Source organism: Ruditapes philippinarum, unplaced genomic scaffold (genome assembly GCF_026571515.1).
Source record: "Ruditapes philippinarum isolate M1 unplaced genomic scaffold, ASM2657151v2 ctg706_1_1_1_1, whole genome shotgun sequence".
NCBI classification, from domain to species: Eukaryota; Metazoa; Mollusca; class Bivalvia; order Venerida; family Veneridae; genus Ruditapes; species Ruditapes philippinarum.
This window is the reverse complement of record NW_026854344.1, coordinates 397,938-414,334: the sequence shown is the minus strand read 5'-3', so window position 1 is coordinate 414,334 and position 16,397 is coordinate 397,938. Positions and strand designations below refer to the sequence as shown.

General features: G+C 32.7%; 2 protein-coding genes across 3 annotated transcripts in view; one reads left to right on the top strand and one right to left on the bottom strand.

Moving 5' to 3' along the window:
- The first annotated feature begins 6,510 nt into the window (after positions 1 to 6,510).
- On the top strand, positions 6,511 to 11,429 carry LOC132739887 (uncharacterized). The gene is made up of 6 exons (XM_060727723.1): positions 6,511 to 7,186; positions 7,613 to 7,724; positions 7,997 to 8,116; positions 8,767 to 8,947; positions 10,015 to 10,186; positions 11,138 to 11,429. Exons 1-6 carry the CDS (start codon positions 6,637 to 6,639, stop codon positions 11,266 to 11,268), a joined length of 1,266 nt encoding a protein of 421 aa, XP_060583706.1. The 5' UTR covers positions 6,511 to 6,636; the 3' UTR covers positions 11,269 to 11,429.
- A 1,638-nt stretch (positions 11,430 to 13,067) lies between these two features.
- The window catches only part of LOC132739885 (troponin I-like), an 89,433-nt gene continuing 86,103 nt past the window's right edge, over positions 13,068 to 16,397 (bottom strand). For both annotated transcript variants that reach the window (XM_060727720.1, XM_060727721.1), the window contains one exon: positions 13,068 to 15,396. Coding sequence is in view for 1 of the 2 variants with exons in the window: in XM_060727721.1 (XP_060583704.1) it covers positions 15,388 to 15,396 (9 nt within the window). In the remaining variant the exon portion in view is untranslated. The remainder of the gene's footprint in view (positions 15,397 to 16,397) is intronic.

The following is a 16,397-nucleotide window of genomic DNA, read 5'->3' as shown; positions in this document are numbered from 1 at the left end:
TCAGTTCGTTAAAGGAATTAATAGCATCAACACCATTTCACATTGATTATACAATTATATACTCTGACAGGTACTATACTTTTAAAAACATTGTAGTTCTCGCCATTCCAAACACACTTGGTAACAATTACTACACTAGTGAAAATATACATGTTTCAATGATATTCAGATTAATTTTTGAAGTCATATTCTTAAGGTGCCAATACATATTTCCATTTTGCGAACTGTTTTAATTGCGGGAAAATGACATAGGTCTTCTCTCATGACGTCATATCATAATACGTCACAGATGCAAGATGGCTGGGTGTACTTCCTGGTTCAAGTGTTTATTTACACCATGAAGTTACATAGAGGTAAAGACTTCTATTTTAACATCAATTTTAACAAAAGGGAGAATTTTGTTTATCAGAATACATTTGTAAAGCATTACATTTCAATTATTCATTTTATGTTCTTGTATGGGGATCGGTGGATGCCAGTGTTCGTAGAAGCAGAAATGAAAGAATAATCATTGAACATTTTGCTATTTTTTTGCATCTGTTTTCTTATTTAGGATACACCGATTCTTTTACTTGGGGGCATACATCGCATTCCTAAATAACATGAACATGTCTCATTGAAGCTTTCATTTGAATAGGCCTACATCTGCGGTTGTTTCTAATTTCAAAATTTCCCCATAATCAAGTTTTGATAAAGCCAGTGCTAGGCGCGCCGACGGAAGCTCAAGTTTCAATTTTCCCTTTTTTATTAGTCATTGAGATATTTCTTAGATATGACAGTGCCATTTCAGCCAGACAACTGACACCCCTAGATATATGATATTGCACATCTATAAACTACCACCATTTTATGAAAGAATTTGATGAAGTGTCAAGCAAATAAATCTGTTTGAATGTATCATGTGCAGAAAAATGATTTAAAGCTATTTATGAAGAGATTCTATGTGATCAAGTACAAAAGATTTTTTATCATAAGCTTTGGCAATGCTATAACTGTGCATCATGAAATGAATAATAATAAAGGTTAATGAACTTTTTTCTTCCCTTCTTTGACTGTTATGAACAAATTCTCTTGCTAATTATCTAACATAATTTAAATAGAGGATATTTAAATACAGGATTTATTTTCATCGGGCGGTGTGAAACTAGATATTTCATGATTGGCTACCGAGTGAAATATGATAATTTTCTTACCAAAAGATAAAAAAAAATATATCCTGTTTATATAGGAAAAAACTTGAATTTTATATGTACAAGAATCAAATCCCTACCTTTAAGGTCAAGGTCACACTAACATTTTGAAGTTTCACTTTATCACAATTACAGTTTTTAGGTACACACATTCGTTTCCGGACTGTAACTTCCTCATGCATTAAAGGATTTTAAAATATTTAGTCATAAATGACTTCTACATCAATACGACGTGTCGGGTCCAAGGCCCATGTCGCTACCTCAAAGGTCAAGGTCACACTTATAACTTGACGGATGTACAAATTCCTGTCCAGACTTAATAATTGAAGGAATTTTAAATAACTTGGCACAAGTGTCTACCACATCCAAAAATGTGTCGCGGCAAAGGCCCATATCACTACCTAAAAGGTCAAGGTCACACTTAGAGGTTGGAGGTACACATTTGTGTCCAAACTGTAGCTTTGTCACGCATGGAAGGATTTTAAAATTACTTGGAACAAAAATCAAACACATCATGGTGATGTGTTTCATTTAAGACCCATGTCCGTTATTGTGTATGCCTTCTTTAATGATCTTTATATTAACCATATTGTATTTTTTTTCCCTTAGACACAATGCAGTTATGACGATCTGAAATCCAATAAACCGGAGAATATCTTAGTACATATAAAACAAAGTATCAAACAGAATGCTTGAAGTGATGAGAAATAAGCGCTTTAATAAAGACTGGCTTTCCTTACACCAATGCATTGATGAAAATTGCCGAGTACATCACAACTTGAACACCGTTCACGTGACAGGTAATGGCGATTCTTTAAATGTTCAAAACGGAAAATTTCATTTAACTAAAGATTCGCCGACTGTTATTAGTCATCAGTTTGGAAAAGCCAATGCCTCAACTAGTTATAATGGTAACGAGAAAAGGAATACCGCAGACATTGATGACTCAGTTGATCTAATCCTAAATCGGAGGATTAGCGATGGCAAATGCTGAGACGTTGACACTAATGCAGCCATCTGAAATTTAAACGTTAATACCATGGCATGCTAGATCACAATTCTCATACTGGCAATAGCGTAGAGAATCCTCCTGAAGTTATTAAACCAAGGTTTATGTGCACATGGCTTAATAAACATATTGATATCAATAATTTCCCGTTTTACAAACTGGCGGTACAATACGGAAATGAGAAAAGGGTGTGGAAGAAAGATGCTGCCATATACTCGAGTCTTGCTACAAAACAAATTTGGGCCAGTCATAAATACATCGGAGATGAGGACAACGATTTAAAAGGTGAAGGTCATATTATTGCGCGTGATTTGTGTAGTAATGCTAGCAGATCTCGCTCACGAGAACTTGTCACTTAATGTGGAGACCGTCCTTAAAAATATTCCAGATGTTGACATCTCTGATTTGAAGTTAAAGTACAGTTTTTTGTTCGATCCGAAGTATATTTATGTTAGCAAAAACATTAGAAATAGAGCTGGAAATTGCGGAATTCAAAATAAACATCAAGAAATACAAAATAGTATTCGTTGCTCAGATCATATTGTGGCAAAGCAGACACTAATGGCGGCGGTGACTTTTACTTTAACGGTGAAAGAAATAACGGTTACTGCGGTGAAAGCGGCCAAGAAAAGGACAAACAACATGGACAATTAAGTCATGTAAATTATAATAATTATAACTTAAATGACTTAGCCAGTGAATTATATAAGAACGCCCAGTCAGAGTATCATAAAAACTTATGTGTAAATCCGACAGGTAATATCGGATTTATACCATATGTACACAGTTCTACGCCAATAAAACAAAGGCCAATGGCATACTTTAAAAAGACACCCGATAAACACAACGTGCATACAATAAGTACTGGTTTGTACTCTGATAAACTTCACAGATTAACTGATCTTCCAAACGATGTTTACACGAACAGTAGGGGACAATATTACTGTAGCCCTAGAAATGTTATTTGTGATACCTCAAGTCCTTGTTCATCAAACCCACATTCGGAAGTCGGAAAAGTGGATTGTCAAAGGCATGTCGTAAATTCACCCTACAAACTATGTACTACTGAAAGCCCTTATTACAATGTAAGTCCACTCGTGTCATCCCCGGCGTTTTCTTGCTTTGTTAGTCCAGTCGGACATCAGGATTCACCGTTTACAAGAGGTTTTTCGGCACAGTATTTTACAAAGCATAACAAAGACCCGAGAATTCAAGCTGATACTAAAGCTAGTATAAAGCAAGATCATCATGATATGGAGGAAGTGAAAGAAGTTAATGAAAATGCTTTGGACTTAAACCGATTTTCAGATTTGCCTGGACAAGCAGTGCATGGCGGATATAGTGCAACCCATGGTTACCAGTATAACGTATATGAGGAAAACACGTGTGCACGTGATCAGCGAGAATTACGCCTGGAACGTCATCATGAGTGTCAAATTCAAACAGACAACGAAGATCCGTTCAATGGCCCCCTTGTTCACGTAAATTCTGTAGGACAATATAATTCAGAAAATTATCCAGAGAGTCCAAGCTCTGAAGTATTTTATGGTGTAAACGATCATGACAGCAACGTTGAGCAGCACGAAGATGACGTCATGGACTTATTTTATGGTGGGAACAATGGTTTCAGTACAAAAACAGCTATCATATATGAAAGTCCATCAGAATTTAGACATGGTTCACGTTCTTCTAGAACATCTAGGTACTATGAGATAAAATCTCGTTCTAAACGATACCGAGAAAGCTCGTGCGAGAGGTTCAGGTCACGTAAACCGGGTCATAGACGATCAAAGTCATCATCGGCGGACGTAAATCGACGTCATTTATCAAAGCATTCCCGTCACTCGAAATCCCCATATAAGAATCGGCGTTCAGTAGAAAAATACAAAAGGAACGAGTACTCGAATACCTATAACAAAATAAGAAGGGAGGAAATAAAGGAATCTGAACATAGGCGCCGTGAAAGACGTAAACGCTCCCGTGATAGAAACAAACTCAGTAAATATTCTAGATCGCCAGTGCTTACGCCAAAGAAAAATCGGGATTGTTCTGGTAAAGACAGAAGGTCGTCAAAGAGTGATGCTAAAGTGACAACTAGTTTTCGTAGATACTATGACCGTAATAGATTAAACGGTGAGCGTGAGATGAACGACATGCGACGTCGCACGAGGTGTGCACGTAGATAAACGTCACTCCAGAAGCGAGTTATCTAGTTACATGTACGATAACGATAATTGATCTTGCGCGATATATGATTTTCTCTAAACGCCATTTTGTGTTTCTGGGGTGATTATGCATATTTAGAATAACCATGGCCAATTTCTATTAGATCTAAATGCCTGTTAATATTTAAAGATCTCTTTTAACTGTTATTTGACAGACGCTCAGATTCTTGCAAATGTGCAATTTAAACAAGTATTTCAATTCTGTTTGAAAGACACTGATTTAAATGAAGTTATAAAAAATGAGGCATATAAATGAAAATATTATATGTATATTATATGTATACTGAACAAGCACCATGTTTGTTGTGTTTAGGTCAATGATATGTTTGTAAAAGTGGTGCACGCTAATGAAATATTGTATAAATTAAATTTGATCTGTTCGTCTGTTCATTTTTTCCTGCCTCCCCCCTCCCCCTAAATTCTTGAACAATTTACTTGTCAAAAAGTAGACCCACTTACAAATGACAACTACCATGCGAAACACAGCACTACCTATAATAATATGGTAAACAGTAGATATACAAATTTAAACACCAAAAGTTTGAAACAGTAAGCTAAACCCACCGGCTATGATCGAAAACAAATCATTTTGGTATCTAAATGACTGTCTTTCTGTATATATCTGCTTTAGGTCAATAATGTTTCATTACAGAAAATGGACGGCCGTGGCCGAGTGGTAAAGGTCGTTGACTTCAAACAACTTTCCCCTCACCGCTGTGGGTTCGAATCCCGACAAGGACTTTGGATTCTTTCATGTGAGGAATTAAGCTATCCAGCTAGCTTACGGAACGTCGGTGGTTCTACTCAGGTTCCCGTTCGTGCCTGAAATAATGCACGGAAGGGCACCTGAGGTCTTCCTCCGCCGTATGACCTATAATGTGTCGGTGTGACTAAACAAACAAACATTACAGAGAAAACAGATTTTCTAAGCTTACCACGTTAAATAATTTAAATTATAGGAATTTGGCCATCTTTCAATCTGATCAAAACCACTCGTTTTTCAAAGTAAGTACCGACTGATTACTAGTGAAAAGCATAGCGCAGACTTTAAGGATCTTATAGCTACCGACACTGTTACCCAAGAGCTTATATTCCCGTCTGTGACGAAAGTCGGTGCTTGATTCTCCTTGCATATTTAATATTGATCGCATTTCCGAAATGAATAACGAATACTAGTTTTTCCACGGAGCATTTTTTTCTTAACTTAGCATATGAAAAAAACAACTTCATTCGTAACGGCAAAATGACAACATTCTAAAGAAGGCAATTCATTCATAAAAAGCGCATTTAGGAAACGCGACTTATCTTCGACACTGAGGGGGGGGGGTAATTAACGTTAAAACAGGGTTTTTTAGCACTGAAACAATAATGCAAGAAAGTCCTGACTGATATGCAAGAAAGGTTTTTCTAGCACAGGTGTTAACAGTAAATGAACCTGTCTGATATACAAGAATATGATCACATAGCAGGAGTATGCCCATAAGTATAAATATTTAAGCCCATTACTGGGAGTTAACCGCACAAGGCATTTTCTAGTTTTCAACAAGCATTATAATGTCTTAAATATTAATTTATCAATGAAATTGTAAGACTTAGTTTTGTGAGGAAAAATATTTACATTCACGCTATTCAGTTACGGCAGAGTTTTTCAAATAGAATTTGACTCGATCAGTTATATAGCAGGATCTTTCAAATAGATTGTTATTGATTCAAAGTTGTTACGGGAACACTTTTTTTTCGTTTCAAATAAAAAAGGAAAGTAAAATATATTAGGTTATGTTGAATTATTGTTTTCAATTATTAGTATTATATGTTTATTTGAAGAAAGATATCAACTTTATAAAGAACGATTTATATTGGAAATTTATGGGACATGAAATATATCCATATTATAAGAAGATGCTGTTTATAGAACCCACATAATCACCTAATACATTATCACTTATTTTGATTATGTCACGACTTAAATACATATTTTAAAAATTATTTTTATTCAAGTATTGATTATGTTTACTAAACCACAAAGCATACTTGTTTTAGGCATCAGCACTATCAGCACTTTGATTTAAAAGCTACTTTCACAACTGGATATTTTTATACATCGCATCAAAGATGGCTGCGCCCATGTCAAAGACAACTGCGGCGTTTTACGGGTTCAATTTTAGTGCTTCTTTGATAATGCGTTGAAATAACACTTAATTCTAAAAACTAAATGATAAAAATGAAATATTTTCCAGACGTCATTGGTTCAAATCTTGTTAAACACATGTTTTCATTCTATGTAAAATGTCCATTAATTCGGACAGCTGGCATTCGGACAGTCACTTGTTTAAAATCTTCTCGACGAGCAGGATGCAAACAAGTGCGCGTCAGACATGTTTCTGCCATTGGATCCAAATTATCAATGAACAGTTTATTAAACGTTTTTAATTCAATACATTGTAAAAAAGTAGTAACTGGGAAGCGAACTTTCTTTACAAGTGCTTGCTGTAGTCAGAAGACTGAACTAGAGGATCTGTTTCCTCTACGGTTTATGTTTATCAGAACTAATGTTTCATTTTGGGAAGAATATCCTGAAGGAATAAACTTTGATGTTGGATATGTTGATACAAAGCTAAATAAAACGACAAAATCTTCTAATAGTAATAGAAATCCGGTCATTGTTGCCTTACCAAGCAGTGTCGGAACACATATGGAATTAACGGAGACTCTTATGACATTTGCCAAGTTAGGATACAGGGTTGTAATTCCAAATCTTCCAGGTAAGTTTTAGATGCAGCATAAATACAATGTTGTTTTATTTTTATCATTTAATGCAACACCAATTGGAAAGATAATTTTTATTGTCCCTTGTGACTTTTGTATGTTTTTAAACTAATATACAACATGTATATCTTACCACATACAAAAAAACTTATTACAGTTGTCAGCCACTTCAGTTACAGTGATAAGTACATATGATAATAGTTGATGTGCCTAAATAGACTGATCTTTTCATTTCATGTTTATTTCATCTGACTTGTTTGTAACTAACTAACTTTGTATAGACTGTAAACAAGATACACTTTAACCTGAACAGAATTGTACACGTCAAGAGCTAATTTGTAAAATCTGTATGTACAAAAATTAAAGAAAAATGGATTTTTATTGAATTTAAAAAAAAAATGACCTTCTTCAATGTTTTTCAGTGACAAAATATTGTCGTGGAAAGAAACAAGAAGATGAAGCAGTTTGTCAGTTAAGTGTCCAGGAGAAGGCAGATTTTGTCAAAGATTTTCTCAGAGAATTAGGAATAGAAAAGTAAATGATATTTTCCTTTATTTTAGATTTAAAATGTTAATCAGTTACAATAACAATTTCATCGTCTTGTTGAAATATTGTATTTTATTTCTGTTTTTTTTTGTATCATGTGATTAAGTGAGCAGAACAATATACCATTAATGAATTTGGTCAATTCCTTGTTTTATTCAGTCTTGTGTCTGTTTACTTTGGAAGTAACAATCAGTAATGACAGATTTCTCATTCATAATGTAAACATATGTATAGAAGACTTATGTGATGATATATTTCAGAGTAGATATGCTCATTACAAATGGATGTAGTGTGTACACTGGTGTCAGTTTATGTGTGTTTCATACATCGATGTTTAAGTCACTAGTGATGATTAACCCAACTGGGTTAGAGCCAACAAAGTAAGTATACTTGTAAAATCAATTCATTTTTAAAAATAAATTTCTGAAATAAGTTTTAGATTAACATTTTTTCGGTTAGTAGGGTTTTACATTGCAGCTCTTTTGCACCATCACAAGGTCATATGGTGATTTTCCAGCTTTACTAATGGAAAATACCTCATGTGTCCCTCTTTGCATTATTTTAGAAACAAATAAGTTAATAACCCACAGCAGTCAAGGGCAAGTGGTATGAAGTCAACAACCTTAACCACTCAGCCACATACACTTTAACATATTTAGTAAGGCACAATTAAAAAGACAAGATACCCTTTCCTTTAGGAGGTTATTTCCTTATTTTACTTGTGCATTTAGATTGATATAGAGGTTATAAGTAAATTGATTAACCTTGATCGTTTTTTCATAATTTTATTATGCAAATTGACCCCAGAGTGAAAAACGTTACCACTCTTTTCACTCATATTGTCCTAAAAACTGCATAACAAAATTGTTTATCAAGTTTGTACCAAATACATTTACATGTTATCTTTTGCATAGTTTTCCATTTTTAAACAGCCCCAGTTTATTGATGAAAGAATTTCAAATTATTTTATAATTTCAGGCTATTAGACCTCAGTTGAGTTCTTTTAATGTTTTTTTTTTGTTATTTATAGATCAATGCTACCATTATGGGTACACAAGAGGTACACATCAGTGTTTGATAACAGGTTTATACTACAAGGGTTGCTCAAGTCCATTGTTGGGGTCTGTAAGAAATTTACCAAGAAGTCTCACTGGGATACACTGAATGTGTCGACATATTCTAGAACTGTTTCCATTCTTTCATTCAAAGATGTAAGTAACATTTAAGCTTTTGTAAGTGTATACCTTTTGTAAGTAAGAATGAACAATATCTTTTAACTACAAAACAAAAAAGAAATAGTGATCAGAATGAATGCATAAAATACATTAATAATTTTACTCATCGACTCAAAGTAAAATCAAAATTGTGATTTTCTGTAATAAAGACACATTAATAGAGATACAGTCATATAGATAAAGTGATATTGAAGTAGTTATATAGATACAGTAAATATAGATTGTTAAATATACATTTAATACATGTTCAGTCATAACTCATATAGATAGACATGTAGTTACATGTACATAGATTAATACTTACAGATATTGTTATATAGACACAGTTAAATAGATTAAATATAAATATAGATACAGTTATATAGAAACAGTCATATAGCAGAAGATACAGTTATATAGATACGGTCTTATATATATAGTATTAAAGATACAGTTGTAAAATTGTAGTTATATAGAAACAGTAATATAGATCAATGATTATAGATACATGTACTATGATTAGATACAGTCCTGTAGATATAGTTATATAGATACAGTAATATAGATTAATAGATATAGATACTGTGATATAGAAACAATCATATCAAAGATATAGTTATATAGAAACAGTCTTATATATATATTTAACACTTATATAGATATAGTTATATATAGAAACAGTAATGTAGATTAATAAATGAGCCGCGCCATGACAAAATCAACATATTGCTTTTGCGACCAGCATGGATCCAGACCAGCCTGTGCAGTCTGATCAGGATCCATGCTGTTTGCCTACAACCCCTATTAGAAGTAGAGAAACTGATAGCAAACAGCATTGATCCTGATCAGACTGCGTGGATGCTGGTCGCAAAAGCAATATGTTGGTTTTGTCATGGCGCGGCTCATATATAGATTAATAAATACAGATACAATAATATAGATATATTTTAAATACAGTGATATAGGTCAATAAATATAGATACTGTTATATAGTCATCATATTAGTTCCCATCCTAGTTGTACCAAGCATTGAATTAATTTTTACATATTCATTGAACTTACAGGAAAAAACATGCGCAGGGTATTTTAAAGCTCGTAGTATACCCAGATTTGCCATATTTGGAGAAAATACTAACTCTTTTGATGTGAAATCAACAATGGACTATCTCTCACTTATTGATATACCAAAATCTGCTATAAAAGAAATTGATGAACAGAATAAAATCAAAAAAGAAGGTTTGTTTTTCAAGTATAGCCCTTCACCACAATGATAGATATAGATTGGTGCGATCTGTCCAGCCTTGTACATCTGTTACAATCTTTTAAAAACATCAAAAATTTTTGATGATTCAGTTTCGTTATGCTACATGTTCATTGTAGGAAAGAATTGACTGAGCAGTTTTCTTTGATCTATCTACCATTTCTAGATTATATTGTTATCTATATGTCTGTTCTTTGTTGAATACAATTATACACAATTCTGTTGGACAAGTACACAGCTGTAAAACCTTTAATAGATAAGGCAATTGTTATGACATTAAAAAATGTATTAGGGCTTTTGCATAAAAGTAAATGTCTGATTTAAAAAATAATATATCTGAAACTGTGATTTTATTGCTTTATAAAATCAGTTTGGAGTTCGGCTTTGAGGAATTATATCAAGCGATAAAAACACCGATGTGGATATATTATTTTGATTCTAACACGACATCAACAAAAAAAAATGCTGCCATACCTGATATTAAGCTAAATTGCGCCTGATTTGTTTCCAAACTTATTTTCAGCGCGTAGCATTTTTAATGGTTACGTCACAGGTATAATGATTAGGTCACATCTAAATATAGAATGTCAACAGTGATTTTATTGCATAATAACACAAACGTTCGGTTCTTCTATGTTCAATGGGGAAAAATGTAGATTGTGTTAAAATCAGTAATTTCACATTTCTTTGTTTTGGTGCAAAGAAACTATTTTTGTCATGCTTTTCACATACCAGTGCTGTTGTGACAGCTCTGTTTTCATTATGAAATTACTGGAGCTGTTATTGCAGTCAGGTATTTTTACATGGCACGTATCAATAAACATGCAACAACAGTTTGTGCTCACATGACTTTATCAGTTAATGCATATTTTCTAATTTGTTAATGCACACCTGCAAGAATAATTAATGTTTATTTTGTATTTCAGACACAGAATATAATGGCAACTATGGATTATATATTCAAGGTGACGGAAGTGAAGATATTCTGAATAAAAGAACTGTATTACTAAGGAAAGAACTTATAAATATATTAAAATTAGTTCAGCCAGATCTTTAATGAAGTTTGCTAAAAAAAAATTAAGGACTAGAAATTTAAATTATTTGTTTGAATTCAGAAAGTAACTGTGGAATGTTTTTTTGTGTGTGAGCAGGTTCTAGTGATAAAATTTCATATGCATCAAACATGTTTATAATAATATACATCTTTTTCATTTGTTAGACACTGTGTAGTTTTGGTTTTCTAAATTTTTATACCCCAACCAATTTAGACAGAGAGCATATAGATTTCCCCTGCAGAAGACCTTGTTTGTGCTGCATGTTTCTATGGAAGTCTAACTGGTAGAGCCATGAAACTTTGTTTGAATAGTTGTCAGCATGTAAACCTGGGTATGTTGAGACAAATTAATTGGAGATCAGCCGTTCATGGCCCCTGATAAAGCGAATTAGCATTTTTAGCTCATTTGAGTACAAACCTTTTGTGTTGGCAATGTATCTGTTGTTGGTCATTTCCATTTTGTTTAACATCTTCTCCACCTTAACAGCATTATGGAATTTTACAGAAAAGATTTTAATGAAACTCTGTAAAAATTATCACGCCGGTTCGGGTTGGTCCACCGAACAGACTTTCCTGGATAATTCGCCAGTACCGGTAACCTATTTCTTTGCAAGTCACTGACTACTTATCCCACATGACTTCTGTATCAGCAGTGAGAGATAAATGACCATTAGACTTAATGTCCGAGATTGGCATATGGAAATTTCACCTCATCTGAGGATTGAACCAGTGACCCCTGGATTAAAAATCATGCCCACCCTATTTAGCAAAGGTGGCAGACAGAACATACGCACCAATTTTCATAATTTATGAGCCACCTGTGTTTAAACTTGGGTCAAAGAAGAGCCATATTATCTGTAGCATGATTTTAAATGTCAGCAGATTGTTTCAAGGTCAGTTTAGGTACCTAGGTTAAAAATTTGATCACTGGCTTTTCTCAAAGGATCTTCTCTTGCTGTTCACTTTGTCGGAGTTATTAATATTCTTGTATTCCACTCAGTAGGAGATGAAATGTAATTGCAGCCTCGACTTTGGTCAATGATTATAGCCCTATTGAATAGAAGCTATCCAGCTTGCTCAAGGAACATCGGTGGTCCTACTCAGGTGGCCCATTTGTGCCTGAAATATTGCAGGGAAGGGCACCCTAGGTCTCCTCCACCAATTATAAAGCTGGAAAGTCACCATATGACCTATACTGTATTGATGCAATATAACCAGAAAAACATATACTAGTAATATATATTGAATATCTTTACTATAAACTTTGACATTCACTGCAGTGTAGAAATATATCAACTTGTTTAAGATTAGTGTTCCTACCGATTTTTCACTGAATTAATTGAAGTAGCGCTAGAATACTTTCTTACAATGATCACTTCACTTGCTGGCAAAAGTGTTAATCACCATCTTAGTGCAGTAACCGGTTAACCAAAAGTGTTAATCACCATCTTAGTGCAGTAACCGGTTAACTCCTATTTCTGGATAATTATACAAGGAGTTAACCTGTTAACTGTATTAAGATGACAATATAATTTGGGCATAATCAGATAAAATTATGCCACTTTTTAGCTCGACTTTTCAAAGAATGAGAGCTATTCATCCTTTTAGTGCAATAATGAGTTAACTCCTTATATGATTCAATAGGATTTAATCTGTTACTGCACCAAGGTGACAAATTGTATTCTCCTAAGTTTTTTGCATGCAAGTTCGTATCACCAGAACTACTGGGATAATAGGTCACTATCCAAGACCTACAACTCTTACATGGATTTTGACTTTAAAAATAATAACAAAGACATATATGGAGAGGAATGAGTTGTTTATTTTATATAATTTTTTGATATCATTTGATACACTGAACATAGTAAACTGGGTCGGAACTCTCGTAACATTATCCTAACAACAATTTACAGGGGGGAAAGTTAACACAAAGGGGTATAAAGTTGTCACCATTTCTTACACCCAGATACAATTACAAAGGGCTTTAGCGGAACCTACTTTGTATAAAACTACTGTATAGCTGAAGAAAATTGGAAATAAATATAACTATTTTAACCGAAACAATCTTAAATAAACGACTGCTTTTTTTACTATACATTATTTAACTAACCTGATGCAATATTCAAAAAACGGTTGTATGTTTTGTTATTCAAAAGCAGTTGGATGTCTTGTTATTCAAAAGCGGTCGAGTGTCTTTTTGCGGGCAAAATAAAGGTGAACAAAATGCTGATTTTAACCTTTTAGGAAATAGAATATCTGAAAGTAAATGAGGCCCTTCTTCTAAATCTATGCTATAAACAGGTTTAGTTAAAATAACTACTGGTTAATAGAGCTTTTGTTATCTAGGGTCAAATTGTACTAAAAAATGGAGTCAAATGATGTCTATAAAATTGCTAATATATTTTTAAAAACAATGTTGTAAATAATGAATTTGAGAAAGTAAACATATAGCCCTACAAAGCTTCTATAGATTCTTGGTTTGTACTTTGAACAATTTGGCACAGAAGTTACGTTAAATCACTCCCCACAGACAAATTCTCTCTTCTTTTTTTTTCCAAATTAAATGAAAGCAGTTTGTAAATAATAGTAATTAAATATAAAACAACGCAATAAAAAAGTACAGTAAGCTCCATATATAAACATACGTCATTCATATCATAATCATACAATGCCCAAGCAATCCTTTTTTTATTGAAAGCAATGCATACAGTAAACAAAAATGGCTGCCGTATTCATGTATATGTAATTACATGTGTGTACTCTAATACAATATAAGCATTTATAGATATTTCAAAAGTTACGCTTTGATTTTTAAAGCGTCACTAAAAAAAAGTCAAATCTTTTTTTTCTTCACCTAACATATACGTATTGACACAAAAAAAAGGCCTTAGAGAATACATATTTATTATATATATATTAAAAAACCTGCATAAAACAATTACACGCTCCAGTTTCGCAATCATACAAATGAAATAAGATATATCAGCCTGAAACTATATTTTAGACTACAGTTTGTGTTTTTATAAAAGATATATAAAGTTATAATATCAATAAGATATGACTAGTGTATTACATGTTTACATGTAGTTATTATATTGATAAATTCTTTACACATTTACAAAAAGCATAGAAAAAAGTCAATAACAGTTATGTATACATGTTTATAAAAAACAACTGTGTTTACATTTTTTGATAAATTCTTTCAGTCCGACACGTAGAACAAGCATTTACTTACACAAGTTCTTCAACTTAATGTGTAAATCAAATCAAAATTTCCTATAAAATAATACTGTAATCCATTAGTCTAATCACATTCATATAGTCATTTTTAGGGACGCTCAAAAGTTATAAAAATTCTTCATTACCAAACTAAAATAATTTTCAGACAGAAAATAAAATGGCAAGAAATGTTTACATTCATGGCAAGAAAAACGTTGAAAAAAGGTTTATGTAATAAACAAGTAGTCTTTTTGTTGGTAAAACAAATAATTTAAACGCATGTGCACACATACAAATTTCATACAGCATCACACATAAACTGTTATAAAAGTCAGTATTCTGAAGATCGGTGAAATTTTTATCTTTTGTACATGAAGGTTACCAAAATAATATCACCTTTTATACACTAGCTGAGAAGGCTTAAAAAATAAGTCTTCCCAGATACAAGTTCTGCCATTTTAATAAGTATATTTGAGATAGTTAACTAGTGTATCCTAATTCTTATCCGATGCTTTAACACAAGTTAACAAACAAAGTTTTAACAGCAAATACTCATCAATGATACGAAAAAGAACAAATGCAATTTCTAAATTATGCTAGAAATACATAAAGCTGGTATCGAAATAGAACCAAGGTCTCTCAAATTTTTCCCAAAAAAATAGAAAAAAATTCAACTCTTGACGAAAATAAGAGTCACAAACGTCAGTCTGAAAAAAAGACTGACTAAAAAAGAAAAGGAAAATCAAGTATTGAATTTTTGTCCATTTTTTGTTTTGGTTATGTATCAGCCAATGAAAGAGCAGCAAATATTCACTCCATGACAGTTATCAGAAGAGTTCAAAGGTCAACTGGCATAACATGATCACATCCACAGGCGTTACATCTCTCCAATGAAATGGTGATTTAATTTGCCTGAAAAAAGAAGAATTAAAAATATGTTATGAAATTTCGCAGAATGGTTAATAAAAAATTTATTATTCTGAAACAGCTAAGAGAAGAAACCTGAAACGGGAGTCAGTAAAGCAATCTGAACACCTTGAATACATGTATTACATCTCGGAGTTGAGAATATGGATTGAAAGAAGTTCTACAACATGACTATGGATGTAAACAAAAACAAGGGGTGTATTCTTGGTATAATGAGTAACAAATGTAGTATTTGACATCCAACAGAAAATAAAATCTATTTAGGTAGAAATATGATTGAAAAGATTCAATAAAAGAATGCTCAATGTCAACCACTTATAACCAAATCCAAAATATCCTCAACAAGTATATATTACAGATTGTACTTTCAGTTTTCAAAAAACATAAAGTTTGTTTATAAATAATATACTTTAGACGTTTACTTAAGTGGACTAGATGAAATGAAATAAACTCGCTTATTTACATACTATTTGATTCCATGTTAATTATTTAGTGTACGCAAGACCAAAATACCATATCAGTTCTGAGAATTCCTACAATTAAGTTTGCAGTCCTTATCCAAAGATTGACAGAAAGGGCAGAAAAGTTGCTGCCATTCTCACACTTAACGTTTTTCAAATGACCAGATGTACATTAAGTTTGAATATAAATGATGGTGATATAAAGTACTATATAGAATTTTCAAATATGGCACCAGCCTCCCTTCCATTATTATAAAAGAGAAACCCGTATTTAATAACTGTTAAGAAGAGTTGTTTTTTTTCACAGTTGTGTTCAACTTGTTAAAGTGATTAAATTAAATTGTGTTTAAAAATGAGTTGTAAAATAATCATACCATGCGGGCCAGTCGCGAGTATAACATTGTTCAATTCAACAAATTCAAAAATTTAGTATTGAAGGACCAGGTACATATACATATTTTTTATCACATACCATACAATAAAAAGGTGTTTTTTTGTGACGCGCTCTTTTTGAAGCGCTAACAT